Source organism: Vanacampus margaritifer, chromosome 1, assembly GCF_051991255.1.
Source record: "Vanacampus margaritifer isolate UIUO_Vmar chromosome 1, RoL_Vmar_1.0, whole genome shotgun sequence".
Taxonomy (NCBI): domain Eukaryota; kingdom Metazoa; phylum Chordata; class Actinopteri; order Syngnathiformes; family Syngnathidae; genus Vanacampus; species Vanacampus margaritifer.
Window position 1 is genome coordinate 5,517,671 of NC_135432.1, and position 17,259 is coordinate 5,534,929.

Genomic DNA, 17,259 nt, shown 5'->3' on the forward strand with positions numbered 1-17,259 from the left:
TATGCTCTTGCATTAAAAAAAACCCCATAAAAACGCATAAATATGTTTTGGGGAGTGAAGGAAAAATTATTAAAAAACGTGTTTACACGTTTTTGGATTCGAATGTGCTTTGACTCACCAAACTCCTCCTACTCCATAATTTTTGCCTCAACGAACAGCATTCAACAGCAGTCAGTGCCCACCAGCTTCGTTTGACAGGCCCAAAAAGTCTTTTAGGATTCCTTCTTCAGCGTCTTTGCATCTGTCATCGCGGTTGCCCACCAAAGAGTTCAGGAATGCTGCTGCAACTATGATCGGCTGCCAAAATAATTTGAGGCATGGAACATGGTCAACTCGGACTCGGCTTTGTCCGGTCCCTCACCAATTACCTATTTGTCCTGGGTGACCTCACCAGAGTTATAAATCCCAGACAATTTAGCTCCTACACACAAAACACTCCGCCATGGTTGACTCAATGTCTCAAGGAGAAGTTTGACTTGTTTGCTTCTTTTTGAGGGAGGAACTATAATGATGTGGTCTCATCCTGCAAGGCTACCTTTTGGTCCTCAACCTGGAAACTGCTTTCCTCCTGCCCCTCATTACATGAACTGCAGTGAAATTGTAAAGCCTGCATGACAAACAGTATTTTCTTTTTTGACCCCCCCCCCCCCACACACACACTTACTCGAAAAAGAGAATTGTTGAACCAATTTAGGATTACAAATTGAATTGTTAACCAATTAAAAAAAAAAATGCTACAATTGATAAGACACGATTGAATTGAATTAATCCAAAGTGAATATATTAATTTTCATTTCTTTCATTTATTATGAGTTCATTAAACTTAATATATTCACTTGAATTAAATTAATCCAAAAGTAATCCAAAGTGAATATATTAAGTTTAATATAAATTCATTAAACTTAATATATTCACTTGAATTAAATTAATCCAAAAGTAATCCAAAGTGAATATGTTAAGTTTAATGAACTCTTAACTCTTTGACTGCCAGATGTTTTCAGAAAAGGGATGCCGTGGGTGCCAGCCGATTTAAGCATTTTTGACTGATCTTTCAAGGTCCACAGAAAATTATGTGTTTGGACTATGGAAACACACATACTACCAAATGAAAGATTGGACTCTCATCTTTCATCAGAAAAAAAAGTTTGTTTCTACCTTATTCCGTTTTTCAGTAATCCACAATAGAAAATGGTTAGTTTCACCTCTGTTTTGAAACAAACGTCTTTTAACGTCTTTGGCACTCCTCCATAGGATTTTACTAAACGTTATTTAACGTTTTTGGCAGTCAAAGAAGAACCCATAATTAAACCTAATATATTCACTTTGGATTCATTTAATTCAATCATGTGTTAACAATTGAAGCATTTTTTTAAATTGGTCAACAATTCAATTTGTAATCTTAAATTGGTTCATCAGTTTTCTTTTTAGAGAGTAGATGAAGTAATTTATCATCAAAGTAAAATGCACTCAGGACCGATTGAAAAGATGCACGGAAAACTAAGAAGAGAAAACCTTCGACAAAATGTACTGTAAAATTTGAAGTAAAGGCAAATGATGAAATGCAGGACATGCTGTTTTCCCTCTCATGTTCCCTTTGTTTCTGTGTCATCACTAAGCTTTTGTCCACGTGGCTCTGAGCCAGTGCCAATGAGCCAGGCACAAAAGCAAGGTGTCACCTAGCACTTTTCCATTTTGTTGAGACTGCAACTGTCCTTTGGCATCGCTTGCCATAGTAATTGCTGTCCCCAGTCCTATTGAACAGCTGACATGAGCTGACCCTGGTGCAGCTCAACCCATACAGCTCAAGCCAAACATCAAACATAAGCTCAGAGATCTTGAAGACAGAGCCTGAAACAGTTTTGCTTCCAGTGGAGGAACATCCATTTCTTCAAAACAGTGAGCAAATCAAGTTGACGGCTGAAACGGGGGCCTCATTTGAATTTCAAAAGTGTAAACAATCAAAATCCTTTTATTACAAATTGCAATCACAGGTTGTCAGTTAATGAAAAGCGATAAAATGAGTGCAAAATGTCAGACAAATCTTCTCGGTTCTGATATAAGCGTGTGATGAAAGTGATGAAAGTGATGAAATGGGAAGAGAAAATGTGTTTCATTGAAGGGGAACTAATAGTTTAGGAAATTGTACAGTAAGTACTGTGCAATAATTACTAACACGAAGGATGGTTCTGTTTTCATTGTTTGTTTGTTAGCTCAACTAGGTTACTCCAAAGTGGCATGAAAGTAATAATATATAAAAGTGACGGACATGTGAGATGATTTTGAGACTGAAATTGTGCCCAGTTGGCCCAAATCCGATCAGGAACAACACTACGCAACACAAGGATATTTCGTAAAAAATTGCGTTAAATTCAGCCGTTATCCACTCAGCCACTGCTCAAATAATTAAAAAAATAAAATAAAATATTATATAAAATATAATATAATATATGTAAAAATAATATTAAAATAGTTTTCATATCACATCATACAATGTGAAATGACTACGTTTAAAAAAAAAAATCATAAAAAAGAATGTACATTATGTGCATTATGCTACGTACCATTATTATATGAGAACATGCAACACCTTCACTCCAAGTCAGCTCACATTTAGAGACGCTCAATGGTAGGAAATTCACAGGAGTGAAGAGTATTTAAGACTGCATGTGATGCTTGTTTTGTCCTGCCCATGCCTGTTTTAATAATACATATATTGACACATTTTAATAAATTTTTTCAATTTGTAAAAATGAACATGATACAGTACTCTATTTGAGAATATCACTGTTGAAATTGTATGTATGAATCAAACATAAAGTGTAAGGATTTTTTCATAGTCAAATGCACACACACAGTCAAAACCGGTTGCATACAAACACACACACACACACACGGTGACATTTGCAAAAATGGCTACCGAATATTGTTGAAAAAGCTAATGTCTTAAAACATTCCAAAGGGGAAAACATAGTAACATATGGTCACTTCAGCACCCACTCATACTTAAAACCCTAGTAAAAAAGTATTTCTATTGACATCCACTTTACAGGTGACGCCTGACATTTTGCTGGGCGTGTGAAAGCTAAGTGTTCAGACCTTTAGAGAAAATGACTTTCTTAGTCCATTCTCATCCTACGCTCGTTCTATCTTTGTTTGTTCCAGCTCTCATCTCTCTATCCCTTATACACGTGTTTAGTATGTAGTTTTAGAGTTTAACCCTATAAAGCCTGAACCATGAAATAAACGAGAGAAAATTCAGATTCTTTGTAAATAAAGTATTTATTGGTTCTTTTTCAAAAATAAGTAAATAAATCAACTCGCACATATGACTTTTGGTTTGTGTCATGTTTGATGCATCCGGTCACAATGCTTTAAATTCGTACATTTACAACTGTCAAAAATATAATAATAAACAGACGTATCGTCACCATCTTAAAATAATTGCTCGTCTTTTTTTTTTTTTGCAATTTTTTTTTTGCCTTAATCCTCTCCTCGTGATGGAAATGGTTCTATTTTTTGTGTTTCCTGTAAAATCTGAACAAAAAAAAATGACTTAGGCGATTATTTTAAGGCGGCGTTGATAACAAACACATTAGTATTTCCAAAAATCAGAAAGCACATTTCCCACCATTAATAAATATAGATGTCTCTCTTTTCTCAATTGAGGCGATTTTGCAAGTTCGCTGGAAAAACCATCAGCTGGGTGATACTGCCCTTAAATGGATTATCCGTGCATGTGTCAGATCATATACGTCAGGGTTTTAATGGGGGGGAAAAAAATATTATATTCATGTAATAGAAAGCTCAAACTGTCTTGTATTTAATATATGTCTGGCTTTATACAGGGATGTGATTTTTCCGCTAATTCGCGGAATTCCGCTTTTTTTATCTCCCCCCCAAAAAAAAAAAATCCAATTTTTTTAATTTATTTATTATTTTTTATTTTTTTTATTTTTTTTAGTAGTTCATTGTGTATGCACATGACTCCGACAGATAACATCTTCTGCTATAACAGACATTTGTGGTATGCTCTAATATGAGTTACTTTTCATTTGGTCATGATACAATTATTTGTTCATGAAATTTGAACTCTTCAACATTATTTATGTGTTAACTTAGTAATCACATTAGTTAGATATGATGATATTCTCAGTGATAGTTTTTAAAAGCAAAGGCAGTCCAATGTTTTTGAATGTGACTGATTTTGAGTTGACTAAAACTGCCATTTTATATGGGATAGTTCAATATACATTGAAAATTTATGCTGTTGTTTTGTCTATTTCTTTGTCATGTGAGTGCATTGAAAGTACTTAAAAACACGGAAAACCCATGAGCTCCGGGTTGCCGCTGCCCTGGACCTAGCTGGGTGCCAGCGGCCCCCAGACCCCTGGCTAAATTTTCAGATAATTTCACTTTGGTCAAATCCCATCCCTGTTTATATGGTTAAAATAGAAGAGGATGGATTTAGGTGTTTGGAAGCACAACGTAATTTATGAATATCTCTGGCACCATATGCAGAATAATATGCAACAATATTCAATGGCCAGGTGTGTTGCTGTGTTTGCATTCTAAATCAACCAGCAAGCGATAGCTAACACACAAACGCAAACAGGTGAAAATAGGCAATTGCGCTAGTTTTACCAATGAAGTCATTTGAATGGAAATGAAAGGAAAGTGCATTACTGTGACCAGAGCCAGCTGTGAACCATGGACAGCGAGGGCAAGTGTGTGCATGTGTGTAATCCCTCAGTCCCCCATAAGTAGACATTAGCAACTAGGAGCTGATTGTAGTGTGCGAGTTGTCGTAGAGATGACGTGTGTAAAACAGCACTAAGTGAGGATTGAGTTTGTTTTTATGACGTCAACTGACTTGGCCATTACCTCTGGTGCCAAACCATTTAGGAAAATAGCCTCTTTTCACAAGATGGCCAAATACCTCACAGCTTTGCTTTTGTCCTGAGGGCTTTTAGTATTGATCTCGCAGTGCCAGCCGTGAAGTGACTTTTTGCACATTATTAAGATGTCATTACATGATATCCAAGATGGCAAAGGGAGATGAAGTCAGAAAAATAAATACCTGTTAACAGTGCCCTACCAGCCCCAGTTGTCCACTGCTTCATAACTCATATTCCAAATATGTAATATTAGTCAGAATGTTATGTTTAGACTAGTGAGATCACATATAACATATTATTGTCAAGAAATGTTTAAGGTTGACTTCCACTTTAACTCTCTTACCGCCAGAAACGGCAATTGGTGTTAAGGACACGCCTAACTGTATAACGCCAATAACGTCAATTGACGTCAACTAAAAAAATGTTTTCTTAATGGGCAGTGCAACGTCTTGTGCAGCGCTGCTTTGTGTATGGACTAGAATAATCTTAACAACACCCAGTAACTATGGCCAGCAAATGGGCTCCCAGTGTATCAAATTACATGAAAACATTGCGGATCTTAGAAAATAGAACGTTTTCAAGAATGAGGTGAATGATCAAAGTGTTTGTCAGATTAAATTTAATTCACAGAGCGTCACTAAACAAAAAATATTAGTGTCAAAGTCACTGTTGTGTAGAAAATGTATCACAAAAAGCTTGTTTTCTAATTTTTTTCTATTTTTGCTTGATGTCACTCAAATTACCTATTTTCAAATGGTGATTACTAAAGAACGTAACAAGGTTGAAACATACTCTTTTCCTAATGAAAGAATGGAATCCAATCTTTCAGATGGTATACACCATGTTTAACTAGTCATAGCACACAATATTCTGTTTGCCTTGAAAGATGAGTGAAAATGCTGGAAATCGACTGACACTGTAGGTGTTGTTTTTTGGATAACGTTTGTCAGTAAAAGAGTTAAGGATCACTCTCGGTCCCCAAGGGTGACACAAACAAAAAGTCAGAGGTAAAATCACTATACAGACGCTCCCCACCTTACGAACGAGTTACGTTCCGGACGATCGTTCGTAGGGTGAATTTGTTCATAAGTTGCTTCAGTGCAATATTTTGTATTATAATTTATGTTTAAAGCCTATATAAGTATATTGAAGGTTTATATAAGTATGTTTAAGGCTTGTACAAGTAACCTGCATTGGTTTGTACTGAAAAAAACTTTTAATAAAATGGAGAGAATACGTACAGTACTGTACTGTACTACGTATGTTAGAGAGAGAGAGCGAGAGACACACACACAGTATGTACATGTACGTAATAAGATAAATAAAATGAAGTTTAACTTACTTTTGGAAGATGCACTCGATGCTTAAGGAGATGATGGAGGAAGAGGAGGATTTTATATCATGAGAGATTCTTCGTCGTCGCTGGAATCGGCTTCAAAAGTTATTTCCTCCTTCATGGGGACCGGCGTTTCTTCCTCCTCCTCCTCGCCACGTTGCTCAGCCTCCAATGAGCTCTCACAGCGCCAAGCGTCGGTATTAGCGGCGGAAAGAAGCACTACGCGCAATACAAAATCTAACTTACATCATCTCTTTCCGAACATTTTTCGACATACTGTACGCGCAGAAATGTTCGCATGTACCGTTGTTCGTAACTCGAATGTTCGTAAGAAGGGGAGCGTCAATTTGTTATACTGTTACAAAAAATGTGCTAAAGCCAAAAAGATATTCAGGTGAGGGGTGACGCGCTCATCCAAATCAAACATGTTTAAATATGCCAACCAAAACACAAGGAAAAAAAAGAAGGAAGAAAAAAAAAAGGTAAATGGGCTTTTTTTAAAAAAAAAAATTTAAATAGAGTAGCCTACTCACCGAATAAATGCTCCTGGACGAGCCCCCAAAATGATGGTACCACCCTTGGCTCCGACATTTTGTTGGTGCCTTACATATGCACGGTATAACTTTCTATTGTTTAATGTCAATTTCAAATATATTTTAATTTTTTTTTTTTTTTGGAAATCCTGGAGTTGTACTCCAATTTCACTATATATGCTCATATAACAGCAATCAAGGCTAGTCTGGTCTTGTCTAGGTTTAAATGTATTCTATTTAGATGTATTCTACTTTAACACTCATTTGTCTTCTACCTCGCCAGAGACTCGTAGTTGCGGCAGAGGAAGCTCATTTACAGCATGAGGAGGATCCAGACCTGCAGGTGAGCATGCATGACTCCTGCTGTCAACACACAGTCATTAGCAACATAATTTTTTCCGGTAAACTCGTCAGAGCCAAAATCATGCATTACAATTGTGAAAGAACTGCACAAACATAACGTTAAAGAAGGGATTAGATATATTCTCATGCAGGCTTTACCTTTTTAAAATGTTTGCTCCTCTACATCTCTTAATAATCCTCTTTTGCAGTAAATGTTTCAGCTTGCATTTGTCAGGTACTCACAGTTCCCTAGAAGTAACCATGCCAACAGATGCACATATTTACTTAAAAAGCTTAATGATATGAATTTTAAAGGAAAATGTGCCGTATATATTCATGATTTAGCATCTGTGCATTTTAATGAGGGGTGGTGGTGAATATTGATCAGTGGAATGAATGTGACAAATAACCAGTTTTGTGTCGGAAGCGATGAGTTGATGAACAATTTAAAAAAGAAAATGCATTTGAGGTATTTCGGATCAAGCTGGTACAAATGCTACCCTAATCTTCAGCTTCATGTGTAAGGCATGCTGATCTTTACTAATAGTTACTGCAGATTAAACGATATGTGGAGGGAACTCATCAATTTTCTCACTGGAGCATCAATTAATCGGAATGTTATTTGCTGATTGAATGTTCAAAGTTCATGAATTATTAAAAGTTTGACATGTCTGGCATATCCCTGCTCGAAAAACTAACTAAACCACTCCCTGCACCGTTCTGCCCCAAATCCATTTGAGCAGGTTAAATTTTTAGAGTGCAATTTTGCTTTATATGTGTGAGAGCCGGCGGGAGCGAGACAAAATAATAGCAATTGGCGTGTGTGGCTGTGCGCTCTTGTCATGTTTTTTTTAGTTGACTTAGTGCACATCTCAGGAGGGAGTTTGGAGAAGTAGGAGGAGACGCAGCAGGAAGTTGAAATTTAAATGGGGTTGTGATGCAAAGCTGACTTGGAAGGAATTGCTACTCAACTACTTTTTGAGTCTGGGAAAGCGCTTGCATGGCTGTGACAGTGAATTTGCGTTGATGCTTTCAGCTCTTGATGGTGTCAGAGTGAATGCTCAGGTATTTTCTGCTCATGCTTTGGTCCATTCTTTGTTTAAGCACTACTGTAAACTACGACCTCAACAATGTTGAGACTTGTATACTGGGAATTTCCTTGTGAGAGCAGATGTATGACTACATTGGTGTATAGTTTTTTGCATACAATTCATTTTTATAGATTTTGAGAATTGCCTCAGCATGGGTCTAAAATGTAGGAATGAGAAAGACACAGCATGTTGTGGATACTGTAAGTAGGAATTATAGTTTCATTGTCAATCATCGTTTCTTTTTGTACTGAAGAGGGTCTTCTGCCCAGATTTAGTCATAACTGTTTTAATTTACTTATTTCCTCAATAGACCATTTGTCTGTGGTCGTAGTCAATGTGTATTGAAGAATGCTGTAAAAGTCTTATCTCATGCCTGGTGAACGCTGGCGTTGGGGGCTGTTTCCTGGGGGCTTGGGGGTTTTATGAGACCGCCCTTCAAAATAGTATAAGACAGGGATGTGATTTTTCCGCTAATTCGCGGAATTTCGCTTTTTTTATCCCCCCCCCCCCCCAAAAAAAAAATCTGATATTTTTTTATTTTATTTTATTTTATTTTTTTTAGTAGTTCATTGTGTATGCACATGACTCCGACAGATAACATCTTCTGCTATAACAAAGACATTTGTGGTATGCTCTAATATGAGTTACTTTTCATTTGGTCATGATACAATTATTTGTTCATGAAATTTGAACTCTTCAACATTATTTATGTGTTAACTTAGTAATCACATTAGTTAGATATGATGATATTCTCAGTGATAGTTTTTAAAAGCAAAGGCAGTCCAATGTTTTTGAATGTGACTGATTTTGAGTTGACTAAAACTGCCATTTTATATGGGATAGTTCAATATACATTGAAAATTTATGCTGTTGTTTTGTCTATTTCTTTGTCATGTGAGTGCATTGAAAGTACTTAAAAACACGGAAAACCCATGAGCTCCGGGGGGCCCCCTTGTCCCCCCACCGGGGCACTGCCCTGGACCTAGCTGGGTGCCAGCGGCCCCCAGACCCCCGGCTAAATTTTCAGATAATTTCACTTTGGTCAAATCACATCCCTGTATAAGAATGTTGTGAGTCCGCTGTAACTTCGCACTAGTGAGAGGCTGCCATTTTAAGGAAACTCACTTGTGCCCGGAATATTCTGTAGAAATAAAAGCTTCGAAGTGACTGTTCATCGATCTCCAGCCTGCATTCGGATAACCAACATTCTCACTACCCGAAAGAAAACGAACACACGGAGGAAAAGATTCTTTTCTCCAACAGTACATAACCACTGTAATGGCATGTCCTTAAATCATCCATTCATTTATCCATTTTCCAAACCACTTATTCCTCAGTGCTTCTTAATTATTTTTTGTTATGCTCCACATAGTAATATCTGTTGAGAGTTTTATTTAGCTATATAAGTAGTTTCATTACTGTAGCCTTACCTTTCACGAAGTGATCACTGCATATACGAGCGTTATCTGACTCCGCTCCTCCGGATTTCAGGCAAAGTTTTTTAATCCAGGTCTGCCGTCTTCTTTCGATAATTTTTTAAAGATGTTCGCCTTTATGGGTTACTACTTTCGGGATGCGAAAGTAGCTTTTATTTTTTTCTCGATTAGACCGGTTGGTACAGCCATAAACAGCACAAAACGCTGCATTTTCTCAGCTTTTTCCTATGGGCAAATTACTTCCTGCCCCCCCCATCTAGTGTTGGGCCGCTTGTCGTGACGTCACGTGAAACCCACCTATTTGAGAAGGCATACATGTCAACCCTAATTTGGTCCCACCTGTATTACAAACCCATAAAATCCTTATTTTCCCATAAAAATCCTTATGTCAGTTTTATCAATACTAAAGCTGTTTCATGCAATAACATTAATCTTACCTTACTTTCTTTCTTATATGAAGACATTGACAGTATCTTGTTCCAAATGACATTTTATTGCACAAAGAAAAAACAGATTTCTAAATATCACAGGGACGGTTGACTTTTTTGTTGCTTCACATTTCTCTCGTGCAACTTTGATTTCAAATGTTCTTTGACATCGTAAATGCCAGATGCCGCAACCTTAATGTCCCGTGAACAAAGCGAACATGATGCATACTCTTCTCCAAGTTTTGACGGACCAATTACCTTAAATAAATCCGTCCATTCCGAACGAAAACGTCCGGTGTATCTTGTTTTTTTGGCCGGCCTGTCCCCCATTTTCTCAACCACTGCGAACGACTCGCAATTTTCGCGCTAACACAAATTTCTTAACTGCGCATGTCAGGAAACTGTTAGAAGTCTCGCGCGATAGACGAGATTTTGTGACCGGTTGTTGTTTAAATCGAGCTTATGCACACGTGTAGCACGTAGCCGACAGTAAATACTAAATAAATTTAAAAAGGGTAAGCAATATATACTAATATTATTATTTTCATGAAAACAGTTAAATCCGTATTCATTTCCAAATACGCCCGTATGCTTTTGCAACACTTAAAAATCCGTAAGAAATACGGACAAACCTTATGGGTTGACATGTATGAGAAGGACTGCCTTAAACCGAAAACTTAGTAAAGAGTAGTTTTTATATGATATATTGTTTTATTGAATTTTTGTATGTGGAACGGGGAAGTAATGGTGCACATCAGAGTACAAGGACACACAGGTTTGTTTGTTTTTTAAGAGCCATAGTCATCTCCCCCTGAAAAAAGTAGTACAATGTCAAAATATGTGTAATTAAAACATTCATACGACAGCTGGTGAAATGTATTAACCTTCTTATCGTCAGAATAAGATCAACGCCTCATATTTGTCAGTTGGACTGTCTGGCCCTGATTGATTCATTAAACGGGACAGACTCGATATTCTGATTTGATACAAGTCAAACAGTTTTCCTGCCACTGAATATAAATAGAACGGTAGTTTCCTCAATTTTCCTTTCAGTTGATGACCTAAACTGCTAAACCGGGTGAATATGTACTGTAATTGTGTTGTTTTTCCACAACACCTGCAAAGATTTGCATGTATGCGTGCCTGTGTCACACCGCTCCGATGGTGGTAGTCCTGATATCGCTTTTTATTGCAGACCATGGTGAATAATACATGGTAATTATCACCAGCTGGGTTAAAAATACCCATCCACCCTGTAGGGTGAAACCTCCTCCATCACTATTCAGGGTGTATTTGTGTTTTTTTTTTTGGCTATTGGATACATATTTGGCTGGCAGGGGTTTGCTTGGAATTTTCTTATCTATCCATTCCAGAGCACTTCTGCTTCCAAGAGAAATTGGCACGGTAATCTGCTCCGATTTCCCTCCCTCGCTCTTTTACCCGCAACGCTCATGCACTGTAAATAGGAAAAAGCATAGAGCAGTTTCCCATGCCCTGTGCGGCCAAAGAAGACCATCCATGGAGGACAGCAACAAGCAACCAATTGACAAAGCCTAATGCTGCTTTCTGAAAATGTAGTCCCGCTTGGAGGTGGGGAGAAAAACTCCTCATGTTTTAGTTCTCCCGTGATCATATCTAGGGTATTTCCGACGGAGTGCACAGAAGAGGCCTCGTGCTTGTCGATTTGCCAGTTTGTTTGTTTTTCTTTATCAAAGCATATTTGACCTGTGCTGCTGCCAGTATAATCAGTTCATCTTCTGCTCCACTGATCTGGCTAGGCGCACACAAATTCTATGAAAATGATTACGTGTTGCATTCTGAAATTGTGGTTTCAATATGCAATACTGTGTGTATATGCAACAACACAGAATGCTGTAAGTTTTAGCTTGAAGCAATGCGATAATAGAATTTTACGGTAAACAAAACATTAGCTACAATTATAAAACATTAAAAGCAAAAGAGTAAAAAATACTCACTAACACTAAAAAAAAGAAGAAGTTCAAATCTAGTTATATGCCTTTTTAAAGTACATATATTTATACTATATCCACATAGATACTATGTATGTATGGACAAGTCATTGTTGGTTGTTACCTGTCCTGACATGCTCTGTTCCCTGTGCAATTCCTCTTCACGGCTCAGTGTTGAGTCGAGAGAGCATCTGGAGAGATAATTATCCAGTAATTACGTTCATTACTAATTTCCTGTGGACAGAACATGGGCTTCTGAAAGATGGTGATGATGAGTAATAATGACATTTACCTCAGTGTAACAAGATCTGTTTGTTCATGTTCCCAATCTCAGTGTCACAGTGTGTTATGTCTTTCTATTCATATAAATATTTGATCAAAGTTGTTCATTCGACATTGGACTTTTGGAGTTCTAAGAGATATGTTATTAAACTTTTGTAACCCCTACACTGTCAGAAAAAAGGTACTGTTGGGGTAATTTTTACAATCTTTGTGTTGCATAATTGAACCCTTTGGTACTGTACAAATAAGTTCTATTTATGTTTAGAAAAGGTACACAAATGTTCCAAATGGGTAAACAGACCATTTTGAAAGAGCCCACAGTTGTATGGAATGCAGTTTAAAGAAATGAGCTGTGAGTGTAGTAATCTAGACCAGCAATGGAAAACCTCCGTCCGTCCGTCTTCAATTCCGCTTATCCGGGGTCGGGTCGCGGGGGCAGCAGCTTTAGCAGGGAAGCCCAGACTTCCCTCTCCCCAGCCACTTCACCCAGCTCCTCCGACGGGATCCCAAGGCGTTCCCAGGCCAGCCGAGACGTAGTCTCTCCAGCGTGTCCTGGGTCGTCCCCGGGGCCTCCCGCCGGTAGGACATGCCCGGAACACCTCCCCAGTGAGGCGTCCAGGAGGCATCCGAACCAGATGCCCGAGCCACCTCAACTGGTTCCTCTCAACATGGAGGAGTAGCGGCTCGACACTGAGTCCCTCCCGGATGACCGAGCTTCTCACCCTATCTAAAAGGGAGAGCCCGGCTACCCTGCGGAGGAAACTCATTTCGGCCGCTTGTATCTGGGATCTTGTTCTTTCGGTCACGACCCACAGCTCGTGACCATAGGTAGGCCATAGGCAATGGGAAACCTGTTGCACTTTAAACCAATTGACAATGACGGGCTGAAGGACAGTTCGGCATTACTGACAAAATGCCCACCTCTTTATGGTAGACCCTTCGCCTAAACGTCTCCATGTTGGCAGGGTCATCATTAGCTTGATTTTCTTCTCTGATGGAGATGAGCAGGTGCAAGTGCTACTAACTGATATTTTATGATGTGCCCATCACTGGTCTAGATAGTCCCCTTTGTAGGTAAAGGGTACAAATATGTCCCCTAAGGCAGAGGTCCCCAACCCTGGTCCTCAGGGACCGGTATCCAGCCTGTTTTCCATGCCTCCCACAGCCAACACAGGTGATTCATATCATCAGCTAATCAGCAATCTCTGGAGAAGGCGGATAACGATCTCCACCTGTGTTGGCTGTGGGAGGCATGGAAAACAGGCTGGATACCGGTCCCTGAGGACCAGGGTTGGGGACCTCTGCCCTAAGGTACATATTGTATTTCTCTACAATTGGTATCAATCCTAAGGCTCCCAATATGTACCCACAGACGTTTATATAATAGACTAATAATGTTATTTACTCGCCGTGAATTGGAGCCGCCAGCACCCATCTTACGTTACCACTCGCTAAGTGCGCCTAACTTGAATACATTAATTTCTCTGTGGCGTTTTCACGTTATTTTCTACAGTGAATATGTCACCGTGTTTGCCATACGATTGTACTAAAAATGCATGCGAGAAACTCTGCATGCACATTGCATCGGTAAGAATATGATTTTAAATGTTCTCTTGTGAGGTACATACGCGTGATAAGCAAGGATTCATTTGCATCATGTTGTCAGAACCATCAACAATGAAATAAACGCAAATTCCAACCAGGAAAAAAATATGATGCAAAATGTAAACCAAACCTCTGTAAGTCATGATTCACGATATTGAGATGTTATACTCTGAATGGTCGATGCAAACTAAAGGTGGTCTTTCTTTACTTCATATGGGGGACCCTGACATAAAACATGTGCTGATATTTGTGTTTTCAGCAAAAACTGAATAGAAATTGTCCGTAACAGTAACAACGTAAGATGGTCCTTTGACTTCAACTGTGACGGGCCAATTGTTAATCCATTCATACTGTATATTTACATGGACTTCTATGTATGTACACTGTTTAAGGGGTACAATAGGAACATCCTTGACGGTATCCCAGTGACAAGCCATTGGACCTTTAAAGGTACTAATTTAGCACCTTAATTCCTGACAGTTTAGACTACTGAAACACAGACACCACAGGCTTTGTGTTGGCACATTAGTAGACCCTTCTTTTTGCTTTGTTTCATGGAAACATTTTTACACAGTCTTGGATATACAAAAAATAGTCTAAGCAGAGATCCTATAGCTGATGCAGTACAAGTTTTTTTTTTTAAGGTAAATAATAGTGCTGTCAAAGCTAAAGCGTTAATTGATCAATTTTGACCACAGGTTATCCTTTAGCCTGACAACGGATGGCTACGTTTAAGGTAGCACAGGTTGTGTTTGAGCAATAAACATAATTTCATGCATTAAAGTAAAGCATTTAATGAATGTTTGCGTATCACATTTAGAATATTTGTTCATGTCAAAATATCGGGGTCATATTTTTCCGTTTTAAATTATGCAAGTAATTAACTGATTAGAAAAATAGGAGGATGAGCGTGTGTAGTGGATCAAATTTTTTTTGAAGATGTCCTCATAATGTTAAATGTAAAAAAAAAAAAATAACACATAACCGGTGCTCTTCAAATTTGGCGGGAAAAAAATGTTGATAAAAAAGCCCTTTTTTATTAGGCGATTAATCGTGATTAATCAGAAAGATGTGATTAATCTGTTTAATTTTTTTTTTTATTGTTTGACAGCGCTAGTAAATAATAAACATTATATTTTAACTAACTAAAAGACTTGCATAATGAAGGGCATTGAGCACAAATCTTGGCTTTCCCTTAGATTATTTTTTCCACTGTTGTGTTTACCCCCAAATTACCTGTATCCATGCCGCAAGTTGTTTTCCAGTCATATTTCCACACCCTGGGAGTGATGAAAGTTGAAAGTGAACACCAGAGGGTTGCGGCGTCACGGTTCTTTCTGGTGCCCTATCTCTTTCCTCCTTGTGGCTTTGACTCAATTTTATGCTTTTTTTCCCTGCGTGTCTGAAACCAACAGCAAATAGTTGTGTGTTTATATAGAGTGTGTGCATGAAACTTTTGCATTTATGAGATGAAGAAATATAGACTTTTTGTCTTTGAATTATTATTTCTGTGTGCTTGAAAAAGGAGTTATCAACATTCTGTGACATATTACATATCTGTGTAAAAGTTTCGACTGCAAGAGACTGTTTGCTTCTTTTATTCCACTTTGCTAAAGTGCTAAACATGCGAAAATACTGATATTGCGAAAACACAAGAACACCTGCTAGGCACAAGAAAACAATTGTACTTAGAGTGTAAATACGCACCAGTGTTTTTTTTTTTTTAAATGGCTGAGGTGGAAAAAGTTGAATGCTTTAATGTGGCTATCAAGTCTTCATCTCAATCCCTAACAAAATCCATGGAAAGAGCTGAAATCTGTCAACAGTGAAATAATTTTTGCAAGCATTCAAAAACTTTAACAAATTACAAAAAGGGAATATAGAAATTTATAATCTGACAGATGTGAGAAGCGCCTAAATACGAACAAAGGCATCTTTGGAGGCATTCATTTTTCTAACAACTACTTTTAATACAGGGATGTGATTTTTCCGCTAATTCGCGGAATTCCGCTTTTTTTATCTCCCCCCCCAGTAGTAGTTAGTAGTTCATTGTGTATGCACATGACTCCGACAGATAACATCTTCTGCTATAACAGACATTTGTGGTATGCTCTAATATGAGTTACTTTTCATTTGGTCATGATACAATTATTTGTTCATGAAATTTGAACTCTTCAACATTATTTATGTGTTAACTTAGTAATCACATTAGTTAGATATGATGATATTCTCAGTGATAGTTTTTAAAAGCAAAGGCAGTCCAATGTTTTTGAATGTGACTGATTTTGAGTTGACTAAAACTGCCATTTTATATGGGATAGTTCAATATACATTGAAAATTTATGCTGTTGTTTTGTCTATTTCTTTGTCATGTGAGTGCATTGAAAGTACTTAAAAACACGGAAAACCGATGAGCTCCGGGGGGCTTTGCCCCCCGTGTCCCTGGACCTAGCTGGGTGCCAGCGGCCCCCAGACCCCCGGCTAAATTTTCTGATAATTTCACTTTGGTCAAATCACATCCCTGTTAATAAGACAATCTTTTTTTTCCTCTCTCTTAAATGAGTTTGGAAATCTTTCATATAATGTTATTTGGGTACAAATCCAGGTCATTTCAATTTATTTCTGTAAGCCAATCTTCTAACCTGTCCAATTGTGAAATAAGCGCATGATGTGATTTATCCAACCTGAAACAAATTCTGAACTTTGTGCTTTTCCCGACTGCCTCCGAAAGGCATTTGCAAACCGGCATGTGGAGTTGTGCCAGCAAATGAGAGGTGACAGAGATCAAAGTTTTTGACATGCCAGAAACAAAAATCATCACAGACTGACAAATTAGGAGCCACTTTTTGGGATCTTAGTAAATCAGGCACTCAGTGATTAAATATCTTGCAATTTCTGACACTGCACCCTTACAGATTGCTTTCATTTTATAATCTCACCACTTTACAGATTGATTGATCTGATTTCTTGCAGTCTACTCAATGAAAAGAATCATCAAATACTTCAACTTCATTCAGTCTGGCAAATAGCTTTGAAAATGTTAAAGGAATCTACACATTTCACCATCAGAAAAAAGACGGGAAAAAAACACAAAACAAGTATAGAACTTAAATAATATGTAATTTACGAGTGTGACATTTTTTTTTTAAAGGAACCCCGACTGTAACAACAAGTTTTCTCGGTATTATTTATTTGGTTGTTACTACCATAACTATGAGATTCATTTTTCAAAAATAATTTCCAGTTTAATCCGTTTTGGAGAAACTTTATTTGGACGTACTACCATTGTTATTTACGTTGCAACGCATTCAGTGCGTAGTGACGTAGAATGGCGGCTGGCT

General features: G+C 37.9%; 1 protein-coding gene across 3 annotated transcripts in view; it reads left to right on the forward strand.

Annotated features, from left to right (window-relative positions):
* LOC144053507 (voltage-dependent calcium channel subunit alpha-2/delta-3-like) overlaps positions 1 to 17,259 on the forward strand; it is a 133,689-nt gene that overhangs the window by 34,467 nt on the left and 81,963 nt on the right. For all 3 annotated transcript variants that reach the window (XR_013294465.1, XM_077568018.1, XM_077568025.1), the window contains exon 4: positions 7,048 to 7,107. Coding sequence is in view for 2 of the 3 variants with exons in the window: in XM_077568018.1 (XP_077424144.1) it covers positions 7,048 to 7,107 (60 nt within the window). In the remaining variant the exon portion in view is untranslated. The remainder of the gene's footprint in view (positions 1 to 7,047; positions 7,108 to 17,259) is intronic.